Below are 19,621 nucleotides of genomic sequence, written 5' to 3' on the forward strand. Positions count from 1 at the left end.
TTCACGAGCGATAATGGCGGATATTGAGCACAAGTGGGCATAATCTTCTGAGTATATGCGAGTATATGGCAGAAAAACGCTATCCTGTTCCTGAAGACCGGTGTTCAAGTTTAACAAATAATAATGTTACATCCAATCTGCATAATTGCACGAGTTTCTTTCGAATAAACAATCAAGTCGATGTGGGTTCAGCACGATCCGTCGTGGTATCTTCTGAAAGTAATTCGGTACACGCAATGTCGTAGCCGTTTTGATGACTTGCAAGTCATCTTTTCGCAACAAACGATAATCCTGCCAGGTTTCGATGCTGTTGTCAAATTTATTTTTGCTATTGTCGCCGCTAGTTCCGGGTTCCGGCAGCGCTACCACCCGATGAGCTGCCAGCTCCAGCCGACAGTACTGGGAATCTTTACTATCGACTTTCAGAACGCGGCCTATGGAGCACGATCGAACGTCGCCCATGAAAATGACATCCTTTAGCAACCACTATTCTTCATCCTTCTTGGGGAATCCTCCTTTGGGACTAACCGAGTGGCGGTTATGTAACTCAGATCCACGTTTTAAAGCCTCACTAAAGTGTATCCTGACGCATTGTGGCCAAACTTCTTCGGATTATGACCCTCGCCACTGTGACTGAAAGTTATTGCGGACTTTCCACCTATTTAGAGTCCCACGCGAAAATTATTAGCGCGGTTATTTTCTGCCACACATGTTTGCAATTTAGCAATTTTAACCATCTGTGTTTCGTTATTGCCTCCTCACTGCATCCCTCCTTGCTAGACAAGCATATTTTCAATGTATTTAGTAAGTACAGGATAATAATTATAAAAAAACGAATTTGCGTAGGGCTCGTAAAATTGCTGCAAGGTACAATAAGATGGCAGAAATTATTTAGCTGTGGCTTATCATTTCGTAAACAATTGCTTATTTGGGGTAAAGAAAAAAACATGTAACCGGGTTGCTGAGTTGGATGCACGGGTGAATTTCCTATTTTGCAGTACGAGTAAAAGGGATAGATAGTAATTGAGAGCCGTGAGATACGTGATGAGATATGCTAGGGACGAGATTCACTCGACACGACAAATGAAACTGGTCCCTGAGATTTCATGCTTTTTGTTCCACGCGTGGTGTCTGTATAGTTTACGACCACGTTTTAGCATAATTCGAGGTAAACTCATTTAAGAGTGTGTATCGGGTAATCCCGTCAGGGTTGGGGATTGCAAACGAAAATGTATACAAACAGGGGGCTGATATGACGTCACATTTTCGTTGCTCACATGAAAAAGGCGGCAAACGCAAAGCGATTTCACAAAACGAATTTATCTAACCATTTTCACAGTTTCACGTATTTCGCATTAATTGTCTGCCTGAAATTGGCTATGTGATGCTAAAACCTTGACTAAAATCGAACTAAAACTAACAAAATTTAACAATTTATACATCCGACTCGGTTGTCAGCTTGAGCCCATCTATGAAGCTGTCAGCTTGGGCCCGCTCTATGTTGGCTACGTTTTTTTTGTATAGGTTGGTATTGGAAGTGTCATTCCCGTGTATACAAATATTTAAGAGTTTATTAGAAAAAAATTGGCAACGCTGTTTGCAAAATATGTCAAATGTCGTAACTCGTAGTCGTAACTCGGCCGTAAATCGTAACATAAAAAATCGAAAAAAAGCCGAACGGAGGAACCGGGTGGAACTCTTGGTTGACTTGAATCTTCCACAACTTGGACGGTTTCAGTAAATTATACTTTTCTTTTCTGCGAATTGTTAATAAAAAATGGCTCACAGTCGCCTAGAGAAGATCGGTACCATTTTAACCAGGTAATGATTGGTGTTTCATTTTCTAAATATGTACGGCATATTCGTATTGACAAGCTTTTTTTACGCAGAACTCAAGGCCTGCTTCGGTCAGGTGCCATGAAATGGGATGATCGACCCCTTTGGTATGATGTGGTTGTAGCGTTTCCTCCCAAGGAAGAGCCGCGTTACGATCGCCCCGCCGCAAATGTGGCATTGCGTCCGATCTTCTACAACGAGGATAACATAAGAGCGTAAGTAGGATTGGATAAAAAATCCGGCATTCATAATAAATGTTTCAATTTGCAGAATCTACCAGCAGAAAAACACACGTTCACTGCAAGCCGTTAATTTGGCCGATCAACGCAATAAAACAGCAACTCAGCAGTTTATAGAGATTTATCAAAAATTGGATACACAAGGGGCGTTAGACCAGGAACGAGTGTTTGAAACAGCTCAGGAAATTTTGGATGAAAAAATAAGGCTTCAGAAATCCGAACGAAATACTACAACCGCCATGAGGACTGACTCAGAAACTGTGCCGCCGAAGCCCGAAACCAAAGTGGGGAAAACAGTTCAGCTACAGGACATTTTCCAAGATTAGAAACTAAAAGTGGTCCTCGTTTTTAGTCAATATAAACCGGTTAGATTTTTTGAACACAAATAAATACAAGATTTGAAAATCTGGTACAAACCAGTCATAGAGTTTATGATACTGTCAAGTTCTTACAATGTCAGTAATGCTAATCCAAGTCAAGTAACTCGTTTAAGGTTTCCACATTTTAAGCAGTCCATCCTCACTGTATGTTGCGAGCAGATTCTGATGCGGATGATGTGTCAATCCTATCACGTCCTTTTCGTGTACATTCAATGTGCGTTCAAGCTTACCGGAGGTGACCGAAAAGCAGTACAACACCAAATCTTCGCCAGCGCAGTAAATGAACTCTCCCCGCGGTGAAATTGTAGCACAAATAAAGGCACCACCTTCACGTTTACCGGATGAGAACGATCTTACGATCTGACCCTGCATGTTCATGATAACGACAGTGTTGGAGCGATTGCAAACAACAAAGTGCTCAGGATTTTTCGGTAGCATCATCACCGAATTTACTGCTAATTCACTACCTAGAGCTTTAAAGGTTGACATGCATTCCGTTGTTTTAAGCGACCAGATTTTGACGGACCCATCGGAAGATGCGCTCAGAACGTTATGACCGTCTGGCGAGAAAACTGCTTCGTTTACAAAGGATGTATGTCCTCGAAATTCTTTAAGCATTTTGCCAGATTTCAATCCATATAGACGAATCAAATGGTCAAATGAAGCTGTTAGTATTTGGCTGTTATCGCGAGAGAACTGCAAACAAGTGACACCCTTAGTGTGTGCTTTTTCGAATCGCCGCAAACACTGGCCAGTGATGAGCTTCCAAACTTTGATTTGACCGTCCTGGGATCCGGTGGCCAACATTTCCGAATCTCGCGAGAAAGACATCGCCAGCACGGCCTGTTCCATCATCATAAAATTATCTTGCGCTTGATATTTTAAATCCTTTCGAATTTTACCGGTGGTAAAATTCCACACTTCAATAAAGCCATCCACGCTTCCGGTCACCAAATATTGGCCATCCGGTGAGAACAGAGCACACTCAACGTGACTCTTCTGACCAAACTTGATCTGACGTGACAATTGGGTAGGATACTGTTCATCTTCCTGATCCCTGATGGCCGCCTTACCGCGGAACAAATCTATAGTGGTTCCAGGAGGCAGTAAACCCTGATGTTGTTGCCATTTTAACGCTTGCCCAAGCAGAGCAAGCAATCTTGACGACGGAACCACGGACACTTCGCCGGCCAGGGCAGTCGCAATTGCAGCTCGACGTTTTTCCTTACTGCCACCTTCCGAATAGGCTTCTCTAGGGTCAAAATACGCTCGCTGCAGCATGTTTTCCAAATGAATGTACCGTTCCGCTTCCTGCTGCTTCAGCATAATCATCGGATCTGTTTGACGCAACAACGACCTGGCAGCGCCCAACTCGCGCAGTTCGATCAACTCCAATACTACCTGCTCGTACAGATCGATTAGCTTTTTGTCCGGAAGCTTTAGTGACTGTATGGCTTTTAGAACCGTATCCCAGTGACCATTGTGTATGTCGGACACAAACCCTTCAACGCTGTCGACTGTGTTTAACGAAACACCTGTTTCCTCCTGCAACGTTTGGAGCGTCTTGTGAAGATTCGATTCCTTCAGGTACTGCTGGATTAGGCGGATGACACTAGAAAGAATTGTCGGATATTGCGGACTTCGATTGGAATACTACTACCACTGTTACTTACTCAGCCGATTCGATTTCAATAGACATTTTTGCAGCTTAAGCAGATATTTGGTTAATTGCAACCTATTTCACTTCCAGCTTTAAATATTCTAATTTTTTGTTGATGCGGATGGAGCAGAAAAACACTCACTTTATATTTTTAAGGTTTTGACAATAATTTGAGGAGGCGGAGGTGTTTGTGTTTGACACCGCAGTGATGGCAAACCGGGGTAAATGTTGTTAATATAAAACTACTCGAATTTTGTAAGATTTCATAATTTACCTTGAAATATTTCATTTATTCATTTATTTTTTATATAGGGTAAACGTACCAGAAGTGGCACATTTAGAAGTAAAATTTTAAATTTTTGCATGCACACTTGCAGGATATGATCGAAACATTCTTAATTTTACTAAAAATGATGGCTGAAATCTTTAGAAATTCGAATTTTGTTAAAGCGAAAGATTTTTTCTACCATCATTACCCAAGTAACCACAAGCATTAACGCATAACCCCATATTGGCTGTGGCTCACTCAAAATAATCCGCACATAACTAATGGAAAATTTCCATATGAAAATCCTTATGATTATTATGTGCCATATATGAACACAATCCGCCCAGAAGTACACATGAAAATTATATGCATATGAATAGTATGTGGGTCATTCCACGTCAAGTGTCCGAGTCACCTGTAATCGACCTTCTCGAATTTTCACCAAACTCGGCCAGATTGTTCGTTTTGGGTCAACAAGCAAAAATCCCAAGTTTGGTGCCGATTGGAATTTCCCTCGATTTTTGAGAATCCCCCAAGGGGTCGGTCACTCGAGTAGAATCAATATATATAGAATGCCAGTGTCGCTGTTTTTCTTCAGGACTCATGGTGGTAAACATGATGCTAACAATCTGTATCAAGTCTGTGAATCGGGAGCTTCATTGTCAAAGTTGCTCATGGTTATTTATCTGTTCTTTATCTGTGCGCTGGTTGGTGCTGTCATCAATGCGCTCATCGCTGTGTTTTCATGCCAGAGAAATGTTTTTAAACGTTCTTTTTCTTTCGTCCGGATGAATTGAATCCCACAACTGCACCTGTTTGCACCGATTTTTTCAGAAATTTGAAGCAAGCGAAGTTTACAATCACATTACTTGGCAGCCATATTCGAAATTTTAAACTGGTTGTCAAAGTTTGACAATGAGATTCCCCTTTTGATGAATCTCAGGCACACACACATATGCATATATAATGTAAATACATTATCTGAATATGTATGATGTTTACCACGCGCACTGCAGCGACACTGGCATTCTATATATATTGATTATACTGTCACTCGGCACAGCCGTTTTTATGTTGGGCGGCTTGAAACGAACCGAACTGTGCCGATGCTGTATCGAAAGTGCCGAACTGCAAGATTTGTTAAATTCGTTAAAATCCGTGCGAGATGATTTTGACAACTGGCAGTGCTCCCATTTCATATGTAAAATTGAACCGGAGGTGTGTAAAGCCCTATAAATGTTATTTTTATAAGGCCTTAGAGGTGTGCCGTTTGATATCTCTGCAGTGCCGGGGCACTATGTGCTGAGTGTCCGACCCCTTGGAATCCCCCTTTTGCAGTGGACCCCCGTTCGTTTGAACGATTCCTCATGCAAACTAACGGGGTAACTTTTTAATTTGAACAACTGGTAACCCGAAATATGCTGAAACTTGTGTGAACTGGCCGCCCTCTTTGTTATTGTTTTGGTGGTTTGTTTTAGTTGGCAGTTGCAAGTGCGAATATTGCATTTTCCGATCGGATTTCTCTCTTAATCGTTAGGAAAACGAAATGTGAAACCGATTAAACACGCTAGGTCAGTACAAACGAATCGAACAAATGATGTCATGTTGAGAATGACATTTGAACCATTTTTAATTTGCACGTCGTGCAAACCAACGGGGTTCAAATTAAAAAGTGTTCAGATTAAAAATGGTCAAACGAACGGGGGCCCACGGTATTTTGCATGATGTATTCCCTGATAAACAAGATATTTTAAATAATGAATTGTTGTAAATGTTCTTTTTACTTAAAATGCTTACCAATTCAATCACAAATCGAAGAAATAGATAGACGGGTGTATTCAATTTTGCTTTCCACTGAATCTTAATAGGTAAACAAACTGCTGCCAGAAATCAAAATACAGGGGTGTCCAAAATCTGATGGTAAGAAAATTTTCACCACAGAATTTGGACACTATTTTTTTGTGGTTTTTAATTAAAATCTTGAGAAGAAACCTTCGAAACCACGTAAAATACGCCTTCCAGAATAAAACTAACTGATTTCGTCAATACAAATTCATTGGATTTAGCTATTAAAACCAAATCGAAAATGTGTTGCAAACATCGTTTCCTCTTCACCTACGTCGGATTGTGAGCGGTATGTGGCAATACACTTTATGATTGTAAATTTTAGCTAAATACAGGTAATTTAAAGTGATCCGAAAGCATTCAGGCTTAGAAAAGAATCCAAAGAATATTATTACGATATCAAACTAATCGAATTTTGAGTTTCTAGGTAAAAATGTGGCTAAATATGTTGAAAGGGTCCAATTCATGTAGGGGTCCAAATCAAGTTGGTTACCCTACCATTTACCGTGTCTAGAGCGTTTCGAGCACCTTACGCAATTTTCGAGCAGTCACAAGGAATTTGGCATCATTGCATTTTGCGCAAGGAAAAAACAAAACCGCCAAACAGAACTGCGAGAACTTTGCCGGCGCCGGTAAAATTTGTTGTTTAGCAAAACACGTTTTGCCATGATAATTGTTTTTGTCAGGTTTTCGCTGCGTAATTCTGTTCCCGAAAATGTCTACCATTTCTAAGTTGGAAATTCGTGGAATTCGAAGCTTTGGCGTGGAAAGCGAAGATGTACAGGTAAGTTATTGCTATGATTATAATCATTTTTATTGTTTCGCCTGAGTTTACCTTTGCGTGACAGAAAATCAAGTTCCAATCACCGCTGACGCTGATCGTCGGTCAAAACGGCTGTGGTAAAACCACTATTATCGAGTGCCTCAAGTATGGCTTAACGGGTGAAGTCCCACCGGGAACCGATAGGGGTAAAGCTTTCGTACACGATCCGAAGATTTTCAACACCGTCGAGAGTTTGGGACAGGTCAAGCTTATGGTAAAGGACATCACGGGCAATCGGGTGACAGCAACCCGCTCGATGAAGGTTTCGCATAAGGGCAATACGAAGCAGGCCAAATTTGAAACACTGGACTCGGTCGTTACGATGGAGAATGTGGCTACTGGCCAGAAGACGAACATCTCGCGCCCCAGGGTAGCAGATATAAACAACGACATGTGCGATGCGATGGGCGTCTCCAAGGCTATCATTAACAATGTCATCTTCTGTCATCAGGAGGACTCGAACTGGCCGTTGGAGGAACCGAAAGAGTTGAAAAAGAAGTTCGACGCTATTTTCGGCACCACCGAGTACAACCGGGTGATCGAAAAGTTGATTAAAATATCGAAGGAGTATGGTGATAGGCAGAAGGAGAAAGCGGGTGATTTGAAACTGCTGGAGAATATTAAGAATCAGGCAGAGTTGAAGCAGGTTCAGCTGGAGAAGGCCGAGCAAAAGAAGGAAGATAAGCGTGGCGTGATTGAGAGTTTGGATGGTTCCCTGAAACCGATCTTCGATAGGTTGGAGCAGATTGCTAAAATCGAACGCGATTTTTCCAAACTAAAGCAGCAGGAGATTGAGTACACTTCAAAGTAAGTTTCTCTTTCAATTTTTAGGCTGAAATGCCAGTTAATGACGGTTTTATTTTTACAGGATTAATACAAAAGAGGAACAGCAAAAACAGTTGCGTTCAAAAATTCGCACGTTGTTTACTGGTTCGTTGTCGGAGCTGGAGGTGGAAATCCGAACCTTTCAGCAGTCTATGGATTCCAAGCGTTCGGAACTGCATGATACCGAGTGTGATTTAGCTTTGCGCAAAGGACAAGAAAAGGTGCTTCAGAACAAGTCGAGAGATTTGGAAACTCAGCGGGTTCAGTTGATTTCGAAGCGCCAGCAGGAGCAAGAGCTCAACGGGGACCGAGCTAAGAAAGTCGAAGAACTTTGCGTTCGAATGAAATTGCCAACTGGAGGAGATTACGAGACGGATAGTCTGGCATTGGAGGGGGCCGTAAAAGCGATTAAGCACGGAATACGTTCGGAGGAAAGTGAACTTCAGGCAATGATTAGATCGCACGACGAAGCGGATCAGAAAGCCCAACGAGCGGTCGATAAACTGCGAGAAGAGAAGGCCAAGCTAGAGGCAGATTTCCGACAGAAAGGTCAGTTGGTGGCCGATTTTGCTCGGGAAAAAGCTCAAACGCAATCGGAGATTGCGGTCATTGAACGATCCGCCGAGATGCTGAAGAAGTTGGTTTCCGATATCGAAAAACTCGAACAGGAGTACGAAAACCAAAAGGCCAACTCTAACATTGACGGAATGCGCCAGCAGTTGGTCGGAAAGAAGAATAAACGGGAAGAGCTGCAGAGCCAACTGGATCGGGTTGAGGAACAAATTTTCGCTCTCGATGCTGTCGCAACCAAAGCCACCGAGCTTGGCCTGAAGGAGCAACAGATGAATGGAAAGGAGGCTGAATTTCGGCGAGTACGGAGCAAACATTCCGATAATCTGAAGCGGCTGTTTCCGAGCAGGTATGTATGTTTGATGCTTGACATTTACCTAATTAGTTGTTAAGATTTTATCGACATTTCTTTCAGAACCATCGAAGCTAACTACAAACGTAACGTGCAAGACTTGTACGACGACCTACAGAGACAGATCAAGCAGCTGAACGAATCCACACGTCGGTCACAGGCAACCGTTACCGAGATGGAAACTACCAGGCGCTCGCAGAAGCGCGATCTGGAACGCATGGAGAAGGAATTCGCCGAAAATAAGGAGAAAATATACGCCGCCTGTCAGGGAAATTCGTATGAGGACGTGCTGGCGAAACTGAAGGAGAAAATAACGAAAAACAATTTGGAACATGGCGAGCTGCGCTCCGCCGAAGTTCTCTACAAGAAATATATCTCCCGAATTGAGGACGATCGCTGCTGTCCAGTTTGCCACAAGGATATGGCCGGTTCGGATGTGCAGGATATCAGTGCGGAGCTGTCCGATGAAATTCGACGCTTGCCGGAGAAAATCGAATCTCTAGAAAGGCAACTGAAGTCGGATCAAGTGAAATATGACCGTCTGCTGGCTTTGCAACCTTACTCGGAGCGTGTAGAGAAGCAAACGACCGAGATTCCGAAGTTAAAGGAGCTGCTACAAGAAACGGAACGCCGTTTGATGCAAGCTTCTGCCGATTTGGAGGAATATCAAATGTCAATCATAGAGCCTAACTCTAGTGTTCAGCTGATCAATTCGATTCTTGGTGACATGAGCATTCTGGACGAATCAGCTAAGGATTTGGAACGTATGAAAAAGGGTATTGCTGAGTTAAAGCAGGAGTTAGCAGAAAGGATGCCTCAAGGAAGCAACTCATCCTTGGAAGATTTAAAGTTGGAACGTGAGGCTGTTCGCGCGGAGTTACGAAACGAGCGCAATGCCGTAGATGCTCTGCAAACCAAGATTGACGAAGAAACAGAGCGGTTGAACGGCTTACATCAGCGGTACAATCAAATGAAGGAAAAAAAGATCAAACTCCAGGAATCGATTCAATCGTTGGATCAGAAAAAAGCAAAAGAAGTGGAACTGGGTGCAAAGATAATTGCCTGCCAAAAAGAGATGGACGAAGCGGAGCGAAAGCTTGGACCGGTTCGGCAAAACTTAACCAAAGAAGAGGACACAAAAAATAAAACTAAGGAGGAAAACCGGGTCAAAGTGAATAAGGCACAAATTTCACTGGAACAGTTGAAGCGAATGGATGGTGAAATTGGCCGGTTGGGTAAGGAATTGGAGGCTTTAGAGAAGCTTAATCTAGCCGACGAGATACAGAAGCTGAAGCGAAAGCTGCAAGAAACCAGTGAAGACATGAAAAAAATTAACAAAAGCATCGACGAAACTAGTGCTCAGATCGATGCTTTAAAGAAGGAGATCTCCAACCAGGACATGTTAGAACGTGACTTCCTAGATAACCGTGACCTCAAAAAATTGACTGCCGAAACCGAGGTATTACAGGATAAGCTTAGCACGTTGATGCGCAGCATCGGCGACTTGGACGCACCGAATATTTCCAAGGAGCGCAATAAACTGCTAGAGCAACGGGACGCTATTCAGGCTAAGAAAAGTGAAATCACAGGGCAAATGGCGGAGTTGGAAAATCAAGCTCGCGCTTTGAAGAAGGAATTGGAACGTTCGGAGTTTAAGCACGCCGTTCAAAATTACTTGAAAACGTTCAGCGAATCGGTGGTGCTGCGAAAGCTCATTAGCGACATTTTGAAGTATCGAAATGCTCTGGAGTGGGCACTGATGAAGTACCACACGGAAAAAATGGAACAGATTAATCGGTCGATTTCTGCGCTGTGGAGGGATATTTACCGGGGCAATGACATCGACTGCATTTCCATTAAAACAGAAGACGAATCGAAGGCGGAAAGTAAAACAGTTGAGAAGCGTCGCGTGTATAACTACCGCGTTGTTCAGGCCAAGAATGGTGTGGAAATAGATATGCGGGGTCGCTGCAGTGCCGGTCAGAAGGTGTTGGCTTCGTTGATTATCCGGATGGCGCTGGCGGAAACGTTCAGCAACAATTGCGGCGTGATGGCGTTGGATGAGCCAACTACCAATCTGGATCGGGAAAATATTGGTTCCCTGTGCGAGAGTTTGCGGAGTATTGTCAGTGAGCGCGAGAGCGGTAATTTCCTGCTCATTATTATCACTCACGATGAGGAATTTGTCACTAAATTGGAGAAATTTGATACGTATGTTGGCGGTGCTCTTTGTTTAGCATTTTGTGAGATAATATTCATCTTTGTTTTGTTTTAGTTATTACCGGATTTCGCGGGATCATAATGGCAAATCAGTCATCAAGGAAGAGCAACTGTAAACTAACAGCCCTTGATTGGATAAATGCGGTCATATTTGATGCTTGTTACTTCATACATTTCCATATTGTTAATTTATTCGTTTACTAAATGTGAAGTTCGGGATGATGAAATCTCCCAGTTGAAAATTAAATTTGTTGATTATTTTCGGTGAAATGATGACAACTTTGTAATTTCTTTTTTAGTACGTGACGTTTCAGTCTACTATCATTCGACTATCATCAAACGAGAAACAAGTAAAACTTTGACTGAAATTTTTGGAGCGTCTTAGTAGAATACGAAACCTAAAATTAAAAAAGAAGAAAACTTATCCAATTTAATTCTACTATGTATATTTTATTCACGACAGATGTCTAAAACATTTCTGAAGAGATGTCTAAAACATCACCCAACCCCAATTCGTCATAGAATTAAAGCCAGCAAATCAATCCCGTCACATTAAACGCAGCGAGTCGCAGTGGATGAAAGAGACCATTAAGAACTTCTACAGAAAATTGATCATTAAAACTTTGGAATGCTATCACCACCAAAAACTGGCGCAAGAATACCCCCACAGCTTCCCACTGTTCCTAACAAAAGTACTAATCGCCGCGAAATGTGAATCCGAGAGGAAGAAAACAGCAGTTAGCATCTGTGATCTTCAACCCTCCCAAATAAACCACGCCAGAACAACGGTCGCCGAGGTCATCAAGGAGAATCATCATCAAAAGAAGAGGAACCCTGAAGTCAAGGAACTGAATGAAAAACCAGTATATTACGTGAAGGCAGACAGAGGTAACAAAGTGGTTATAAAGAACAAGGAGGACTACGATCACCAGATGTTAGAAAAAATCAACAACGGCCCATACAGACAACAAAGAACGGACCCACTACCCGAAATAGTTAAGCGAGTTAATCGTACAATTAAAGAGTGCCAACTGGCGCTAGGAGACGATATCGGAAAATTACGGACTTCAAACCCTACATTACCCAGAATAAAAGGACAACCCAAAATACAGAAACCAGGAACGGAAACGCGGGAAATAATCACGGCAGACGGATCATCCACAGAAAAGATTGCCAAGTGGTTGGTAACCGAGTTTCAAAGAATGACTATAAAATTCCCGAGCGGTTCTGTCAGTAGCACACGAGAATTCGTCGAGTACCTAAAAACATCGGGAGAACTAGCAGAAGACGACATAATGGTCTCTTTCGCTGTTACGGCCTTATTCCCAAGCGTCCCCGTGAAAGAATCGATAAGCCTCTTGGAAGACTGGCTATTGAAACAGCATGAGGCACAGCATGGAGAAAAAAGGTGGAAGGATATCTGAAGCTGACACGTTTGTGTATGGAGGAGAATTACTTTACATTCAGGGACAATTATTACAAACAGCTGAAAGGTGCACCTTGCCCATCGGTTATCACCGTTTCTGTACGAACTATTCATGGCTAACCTTGAAAACAAGCTGGAACAAAACCAGGTACCCCCAACAAGATGGCGCTACGTCGACGACATTTTTAGCATCATCAAAAAAGGAGAACTGGAAACCATTCTAGAAGCTTCCTTTTTTGGATATCGTAATAAGACAAATTGAAAGCACAGAAACAGAAATTGAAATTTACAGAAAACCAACAAACACCAAACGAGTTATACCTAGCTCATCTAACCACTTCCACCAACACAAAATGGCAGCTTTCCATCACATGATACATAGGATGGAAACATTACCGTTCAGTGAGCTAGGAAAACAAAAAGAACTAACACACATTCTTGAAATTGCAAAACTAAACGGATATAAAGAAGTGGCAATCCAGAACATTATTTCCAAAAAAAGAAGAGACGCATACAAAAAATCACTCACAACACTTACACCAATCACACCAGCACTCAAGAGAGTGGCAGTAGAATATGACGGAAACATTACACTTGGCAGAGGTAACAAAAGCATCAAGAGATGAAGCGAGAAAGGTCTGACACATCATTTTAGATCAAAAGTGGTTGAGCACGTCTTCAACGCAAAAGTAATTAACAACTGCTCCGCGTGGAAGATGAATGTAGCGGAGAGTTTAGAGATTTACAAGAGGTGCTCCTCCACTTTACTAAACAAAGACCCTGGAAACAGTTTTTCTTGGCTTTTTAAGTATGTGCCAAAACAGACATACAGGGACACACAGGCGAGGAAATTTCTGACTAAACTTCGCTCTCTCTCTTCTCAGATCCCGGTTTCACATTATTCGTATAATCCCATTAGCTTTTTCAGGTTTCCCTTAATTTAATTAATTTTTTAGATTCCAGACTCTCAATAGAATTAGTTCACCAATAGAATATAGTTTACAATAGAATTAGTTTACCTACACCAATTGTATATACCTACACAGGTAGTCTCAGGCAAACGTTGTATCCGTCTTCGTACACTATTACTCACACATAGATCTCGTACCCATATCTTCTATAAAAACTGTAAAATTGCTTTGGTTAATTTAATTCGAAAACAGACACTGAGGAAGCCTGTAAGTCGTAGGCGAAATACGTATCTGTCGTGAATAAAATATACATAGTAGAATTAAATTGGAAAAGTTTTCTTCTATTTTAATTTTAAGTAAAACTTTGTTTCTAATGCTGAAGCTGTGGCTGTACTCAACTAGATATGTATCCCTTGCTTCGGGGATAGTCTAGTCGATTCTGTAACTCACGTTTCAGGACAAATGAAATTCTGTAAGTTTGGACTTCTATAACAATACAGATCTCAGTTCCGAAATTTAGCGCTGCTTAGACAAAATGATGAATGTTGTCAAAGGGAGAACTCAACATATATGTTTGACGTCAAACTCGAAGCTGGAGTAAAAACGGTTAAAGTGGCGTAGGAGATCGGTAATCGTGCTGAAGCTGCTGTAGTTAGTCCGTCGATTCGGCACGTGCAGAAAGAGGCTATTGCGCAATGTACGACTCCGTACGTGAATATCAAGGTTTTCCAATATATACGGGCAATCCACTCGCGAGGTCAATAAATCGGAGACAATTGTTGCTCCATTTACAACGCGACGAACATGAAGGGGATCTAGGTCGGTGAGCCTACAGCGTTGTTCGTAGCTTAGCAGCTGGAAAGGGTTATTCCACGGAAGTCTCTGAAGAGCAAAACGAATGAATCTCCGTTGCACTGACTCGATTCGGCTAACTCCATTTTGATAGTAGGGACTTCAAACTGGAGCACAGTATGCAAGATTGGAGCGGACTTATGCACAATAAAGAGCTTTCAAGCAGTAAACATCGTTGAAGTTCTTGCCGATGCGCATAATGAAGCCAAGGTTCCTGCAGGCTTTGTCCACGATGAACGCAATGTGCTGTTTGAATGTAAGTTTAAAGTCGAGCAGTATCCCCAGCAGTTTTCGCGACGTAATGGCGTATTTGACAGCTTGTAGTCAAAAGCGAACGGGCTCAGCTTTCTGGAAAATGTGATGGCTTCACACTTGTTAGAGTTTAGCAGCATGCGATTGTTGACACACCATTTGGCAAAGGTCGATAGTTCCTCCTGAAGGACAGCGGCGTCGGAAAGATTTTCAACGTTTGAGTATAACTCCATCCATAATAGTAACAAAAGTGCGTCCCAGTATCATGTTTGGTGAAATAATCGATCATCTGGAGATGGCAGTAACGTCGGGTTGACAGAGTCGGGCAGTAGAAACTCGGTCCCTCTACTGCAGGGGTCTGCGATAAAGCTGCAGCCGAAGGGCGTTCTAAAGGGACTAGATTTAATACCGTTGGAGTTACAGATGATGAGCCAGGACCTGAGTTATCATTGTGTTCAACTAAAGGAGTAGCGGGAGGATCGGGAGCGATAGAGGGTAGCCATACCCTGAATTATCAGTTTTTTTTTCGCATGAACTATTCAAAGAAGATTGTCAAACCGAAAGTATTTCCGCAAATCCTCTGCGTTCATCGACGAACAAGTTAATTAATCTTGAAGAGTCGTGGAAGTTGGCAAATGTTTGGATATAAGACGCAGTACCGTTCCCGCTGAGGGAACCCCAAGCCCATCTTCCAGAGCTGCAATAACACGCACGCCTGGACACAGCTTATATTGTAATAGGCAGGATACAGAAGCGGGTGAAAGACTGATTCTTTACCATCTGCATTATCCACGTGCTCAGCCCCATCTTGAAAGCCCCGTCTTGGAGCGCTGATATTATGTCTGGCCACTACCTTGTGCTGGTTAGAACGCATCAAAAATTCAACAAAATGCGGCACCCGTCCTCGCCACGGTAGTAGGTTAATTGCTGGAAGGGGTCATCCTATATGAGGACTCTTCGACTCTTACTTAGTTGGCTTGCCGTCCTGAGACATAGCCTGATGAACAAAGTTTCTCCAATTTGCTCGGTTTTGGGCTACCGCCCTCCAATTCCTTGACACCGTGTACCTGCTCTCTGCCAGATCTCACTTCACCTGGTGCAACCACCATGTTCGCTGCGTCTTGTTCCTACCGAATTTGAAGCAAACACCATCTTTACAGGATAATTGTCGGGCATTCTTGCAACATGACCTCCCCATCGTATCCGTCCAGATTTAGCTACCATTCAAATACTGTTGTCATGCAAATCGAATAAACACTTCTGAAATGGAAAGAGGCATCAGGCTATGTTGAATTTTTGATGCGTTTTAACCAGCACAAGGTAGTGGCCAGACATAATATCAGCGCCCCAAGACGGGGCTTTCAAGATGGGGCTGAGCACGTGGATAATGCAGATGGTAAAGAATCAGTCTTTCACCCGCTTCTGTATCCTGCCTATTACAATATAAGCTGTGTCCAGGCGTGCGTGTTATTGCAGCTCTGGAAGATGGGCTTGGGGTTCCCTCAGCGGGAACGGTACTGCATCTTATATCCAAACATTTGCTAACTTCCACGACTCTGCAAGATTAATTAACTTGTTCGTCGATGAACGCAGAGGATTTGCGGAAATACTTTCGGTTTGACAATCTTCTTTGAATAGTTCATGCGAAAAAAAAAACTGATAATTCAGGGTTTTTAAAGTCAAATAAAATGTTTTGAGATGAAATTAGTCAGACTGGGGAACTGGTTTTACTTTTTGGACTCAGAACAGACATGTTGCCAAACCAAATTATGTAGGTTTTTGCCATTGGCGGAACTAGCGCTCATTTCTAGGGGGGGCTAAATCTCTAAAGCCCGCCCACCTGGCTCTGCCAATGGTTTTTGCTATCATAAACCTTTGCACGGTGCCTAACCTCAACTCTGGTTTGACGTTTTTGTGTGTTTTGTTTTGATTCCCTTTGTAACCTAATTTTATTGCTAGTGGGTTTATTATTTGTAATTCGTAGCACTTGTTTGCGGAAACCGGAAATACCCGACTTTTCCGAGGCAGGAAAATGGTAACAGTTCTGTATAACATATATTTTTGTCCTTTTTGCAGTTTTTTGCTTCTGGGTCTTGAGAATAAGTAATCAAAACAAACTCCACAACGCTGTCAAACCTGGGACGAAAAAAACGCACTGACATCTGCGTGCAATGCTTTATGACTGAAGTTTTTGGAGCATTAGATACGTATTTCGCCCACGACTTGCAGGTTTCCTCAGTGTCGAAAACAGATATTCAAACAGATAGATTTAATTCCAGGTTTTGCTATCATATTTGAAGGTTGATTTAACAAAACAACATTGTAACAAGCTATTGCTTGAATTAATTCATCATTACATATTTCCTTCTCTTTCTATTTCAGAAGTGTTTATTCGATTGGAATGACATTGACAGATAGCCGTTATTCAAATTTCGACACAGCCGTTTTTCTATGTAAGGGCACTTTAAATCATAGAAATAACTTTTTTGAAGACAGCATCTGATGTGCTTGCTGTCCCTTTGGCAGGAAAAGGAAAGTGGGGAAAGCACTGCGCCGGCATGCATGCACGCAAATTATGCTACCGATTTTCCAGAAAGCTTCTACGTCATCCTCTTCCTTCTACAGCACAAGCTACATACGTTGAAATGCTCTTCTTTCCACCTGACGCTGTGAGTGTGTATCATGCAAGCCTATACAAGAAGAGGGTGAATTTCAAAGCGTTGTAATTTAGCTCCTTTGTTCTTGACACCCACCTCTCTTGGGTGCGAAACTTTCCACACATGCTACTCATAGCCATGGGAGGCTGGGTGGTAATAATAATACACTTGAGTCGAGGTAAACCAAAATAGGATCATCTTCGTGTTATCTATGCTCCAGTGGGGATCCACAAGCTGCCTGCCGTAAGAGGGCTTGTGGGTGCTTGTTGATTTCCATAATTTCAACTTTGATTCAATTTAATTGATTGACTTTGGCGCTGCGCTGGCGGAAAAGCGACTGGAATGGGTTGGAAGTGAGAAGATGTTTATTGTTTTCAACCGTTCGGCTCGGTTGGACGTGCTTTTTCGGATGTGAGTGATTTCTTTCATGTCTCGTGCAAGGAATTGGCTAAGAGATGTAATTTGGCTCGTCAATACGTGCTGATATATAAACCGCTTGTCGAAGGGTTTTCGAATCACAGTCGAAGGAGCAACCGTTTGGAGCATACATTCTTCCACAAGTGCAACAAGTGATAGGAGTTATTCAGTGAATTCTGTAATCTTTATTTGGTGGTGTTTTACAGTAAAAAAATGAAACACGTTTGTACGACTTCGTTGATCGTCTCATTGCTAGTGATTTTCACTAACGCACAAACCTTTCAATATTCCCGCGGATGGACCAATGGGAAGCGATCTTCTACTGAGCCATCCGGTTCTGGTCAAGTGCTGATACCGCGCTTTAATGCCGCCTTGGACAAAGCGAATGATAAGTATGGCTGATAGGGGTTGTCCGCGTGTCATGATCATCAGTTATGCTCATTTTCGCAGAATGCTTATTCAACATCTGTTAAAGTCTCCTTGCGATGTTCGGATAGCGAATGCGCTGATTAATCGCAACAAGGACCTACGGCAACAGCTGGCGAGTGATACGGATACGATGACCATTCTGTACGATCCGAACGGCCTAGACAGCGGCAGCAGTGAGGAGCTCCGATTGAAGCGGGACACTCACCAACCAACTGGCCGCCATCCGATCGGCGGATTAGTGCGATTTTAAGCATATTACTCGTCGGAGATGTCGCTTTGGAACTGGTCGCTGGTGCAACAAGACACACTTTACACTAATCTGTCTGTTATCCTAAATACGTTTGCTGCATCCAGAGGGGAAGTTTGATTAGCTTTCGACGTCGGCAGTTACGTTGTTTGTCACGTTTCCTTTTGCAATGGTTAATCAGAGACTGCTGCGGTGCGGACGCTTACAACAACAACAATAACTACAGGGTGAACCAAAAAATGGAATTCGTGGAGATTGTTTGTGTGCGGAAACTGTATCGAACTATTTAGTGTTTAATGGGACGTTATGAAGTTTACAATATGTATAATATATTCTTAACATAAAAAATACGTTATATACGAAAGCAAAATTATTCATGGATTAAGACTGCTCTACGAGAAATTATAGATCACTGTAAATGTGATAGTATTTTATGAGAAGGGGAAATAGGGGTTTCCAAAAGAAAATTTCATGTACCAATCGACTTAGTTTCTCGCTATTCGGTACTTTTCTGTCTATTTTATCAATATTCTTTGAATCAATTCGAGTGCTCTTAATAGTTTGTTTACTTTTGCATGACGCTCTTAGAGCTTTTTGACAAACTGGAACCATATTGTAACAAAAAATTCTTTCAACCCACTATTATTATATTACCGACTTAACGACTTAGCCACTCCTTAGTTCCACCCCCTTGTGCTGCCAATGATCCAATTGCTGTTGTAGATTTTGAAGGAATGGTCGGTAAATACAGGCTAAACGAGTAAGTTCGTCTCCAAGAAAAGAAAGTAAAATGCCCGCCATCGGTCATCACCCTCTTTTACTTTTCACAGAACCCTACAGCAACCAGTACTCATCACCATTTGATTGATGAAAGGATAAGCATCATCGGACAAACGGATTAGTGTACGAGCAAACGATGATTGCCTCTTGTAGTCTGTCGTGCTTAACAATTTCGGTTACGGAGTTTCCGTTGAAATGCTATTTCGAAATGCTATTGTTCTTGTTTATTGCAGCAACTAAAGTTGGTACATGTTTTATTTGTGCAATGAAAACGCAACAAAAAATGATTTGGTTGAAATATTGAGAATAAAATTAACCCCAAATATTTACGTGAGTTGTGAACTAGTTGGCGAAAATTTTAAATTCAGGAAACTGATTTTTGTAAAATTTCATTGTATGGCCGCACGTAAAATAAAGGGAAAACACTTTTTCGGGAGTCAAGTTTTATTTCGTGCACACGCGGTAACTGTACAAAGTGGAATGATGCAAACGGTTATTACTGTCAATAATTTTCACAATAGAGTGCCTAATATCAGAGTGCAGCGACAGTGCGCCCAGAACGACGGAACGGAACGGGTACAGAACGGAACAGGGGAGCATACTCTCAGAACGTAACGTAACGTAATCTAAAT

The 19,621-nt window shown here is 42.2% G+C and overlaps 4 protein-coding genes across 4 annotated transcripts; 3 read left to right on the plus strand and 1 right to left on the minus strand.

Annotated features, from left to right (window-relative positions):
* The first annotated feature begins 1,653 nt into the window (after positions 1-1,653).
* On the plus strand, positions 1,654-2,497 carry LOC128738176 (28S ribosomal protein S23, mitochondrial). The gene is made up of 3 exons (XM_053833106.1): positions 1,654-1,821; positions 1,890-2,051; positions 2,107-2,497. The coding sequence occupies exons 1-3, from the start codon at positions 1,778-1,780 to the stop codon at positions 2,399-2,401; spliced, it is 501 nt and encodes a 166-aa protein (XP_053689081.1). The 5' UTR covers positions 1,654-1,777; the 3' UTR covers positions 2,402-2,497.
* LOC128738172 (WD40 repeat-containing protein SMU1) lies at positions 2,443-4,248 on the minus strand. The gene is made up of 2 exons (XM_053833092.1): positions 4,129-4,248; positions 2,443-4,067 (listed from the first exon to the last, which is right to left on the minus strand). Exons 1-2 carry the CDS (start codon positions 4,152-4,154, stop codon positions 2,564-2,566), a joined length of 1,530 nt encoding a protein of 509 aa, XP_053689067.1. The 5' UTR covers positions 4,155-4,248; the 3' UTR covers positions 2,443-2,563.
* Positions 4,249-6,913: 2,665 nt separating this feature from the next.
* LOC128737646 (DNA repair protein RAD50) lies at positions 6,914-11,223 on the plus strand. The gene is made up of 5 exons (XM_053832324.1): positions 6,914-7,012; positions 7,077-7,858; positions 7,920-8,795; positions 8,862-11,009; positions 11,074-11,223. Exons 1-5 carry the CDS (start codon positions 6,944-6,946, stop codon positions 11,132-11,134), a joined length of 3,936 nt encoding a protein of 1,311 aa, XP_053688299.1. The 5' UTR covers positions 6,914-6,943; the 3' UTR covers positions 11,135-11,223.
* A 6,523-nt stretch (positions 11,224-17,746) lies between these two features.
* LOC128745449 (pro-corazonin-like) lies at positions 17,747-18,212 on the plus strand. The gene is made up of 2 exons (XM_053842524.1): positions 17,747-17,927; positions 17,980-18,212. Exons 1-2 carry the CDS (start codon positions 17,747-17,749, stop codon positions 18,210-18,212), a joined length of 414 nt encoding a protein of 137 aa, XP_053698499.1.
* The last annotated feature ends 1,409 nt before the right edge of the window (positions 18,213-19,621 follow it).

Source organism: Sabethes cyaneus, chromosome 1 (assembly GCF_943734655.1).
Source record: "Sabethes cyaneus chromosome 1, idSabCyanKW18_F2, whole genome shotgun sequence".
NCBI lineage: Eukaryota > Metazoa > Arthropoda > Insecta > Diptera > Culicidae > Sabethes > Sabethes cyaneus.

Excerpts from the sequence above, each read along its gene's own strand:
- LOC128738172 (XM_053833092.1), bottom strand. The coding sequence starts at position 4,154 with ATGTCTATTGAAATCGAATCGGCTGA. Across the intron at positions 4,068-4,128 it reads ATTGAAATCGAATCGGCTGA|TGTCATCCGCCTAATCCAGC; the intron begins GTAAGTAACAGT and ends AATTCTTTCTAG.
- LOC128737646 (XM_053832324.1), top strand. The coding sequence starts at position 6,944 with ATGTCTACCATTTCTAAGTTGGAAATTCGTGGAATTCGAAGCTTTGGC. Across the intron at positions 8,796-8,861 it reads AAGCGGCTGTTTCCGAGCAG|AACCATCGAAGCTAACTACA; the intron begins GTATGTATGTTT and ends CATTTCTTTCAG. Across the intron at positions 11,010-11,073 it reads AAATTGGAGAAATTTGATAC|TTATTACCGGATTTCGCGGG; the intron begins GTATGTTGGCGG and ends GTTTTGTTTTAG.
- LOC128738176 (XM_053833106.1), top strand. The coding sequence starts at position 1,778 with ATGGCTCACAGTCGCCTAGAGAAGATCGGTACCATTTTAACCAG. Across the intron at positions 1,822-1,889 it reads ATCGGTACCATTTTAACCAG|AACTCAAGGCCTGCTTCGGT; the intron begins GTAATGATTGGT and ends TTTTTTACGCAG. Across the intron at positions 2,052-2,106 it reads AACGAGGATAACATAAGAGC|AATCTACCAGCAGAAAAACA; the intron begins GTAAGTAGGATT and ends TTCAATTTGCAG.
- LOC128745449 (XM_053842524.1), top strand. The coding sequence starts at position 17,747 with ATGAAACACGTTTGTACGACTTCGTTGATCGTCTCATTGCTAGTGATT. Across the intron at positions 17,928-17,979 it reads GGACAAAGCGAATGATAAGT|GCAGAATGCTTATTCAACAT; the intron begins ATGGCTGATAGG and ends ATGCTCATTTTC.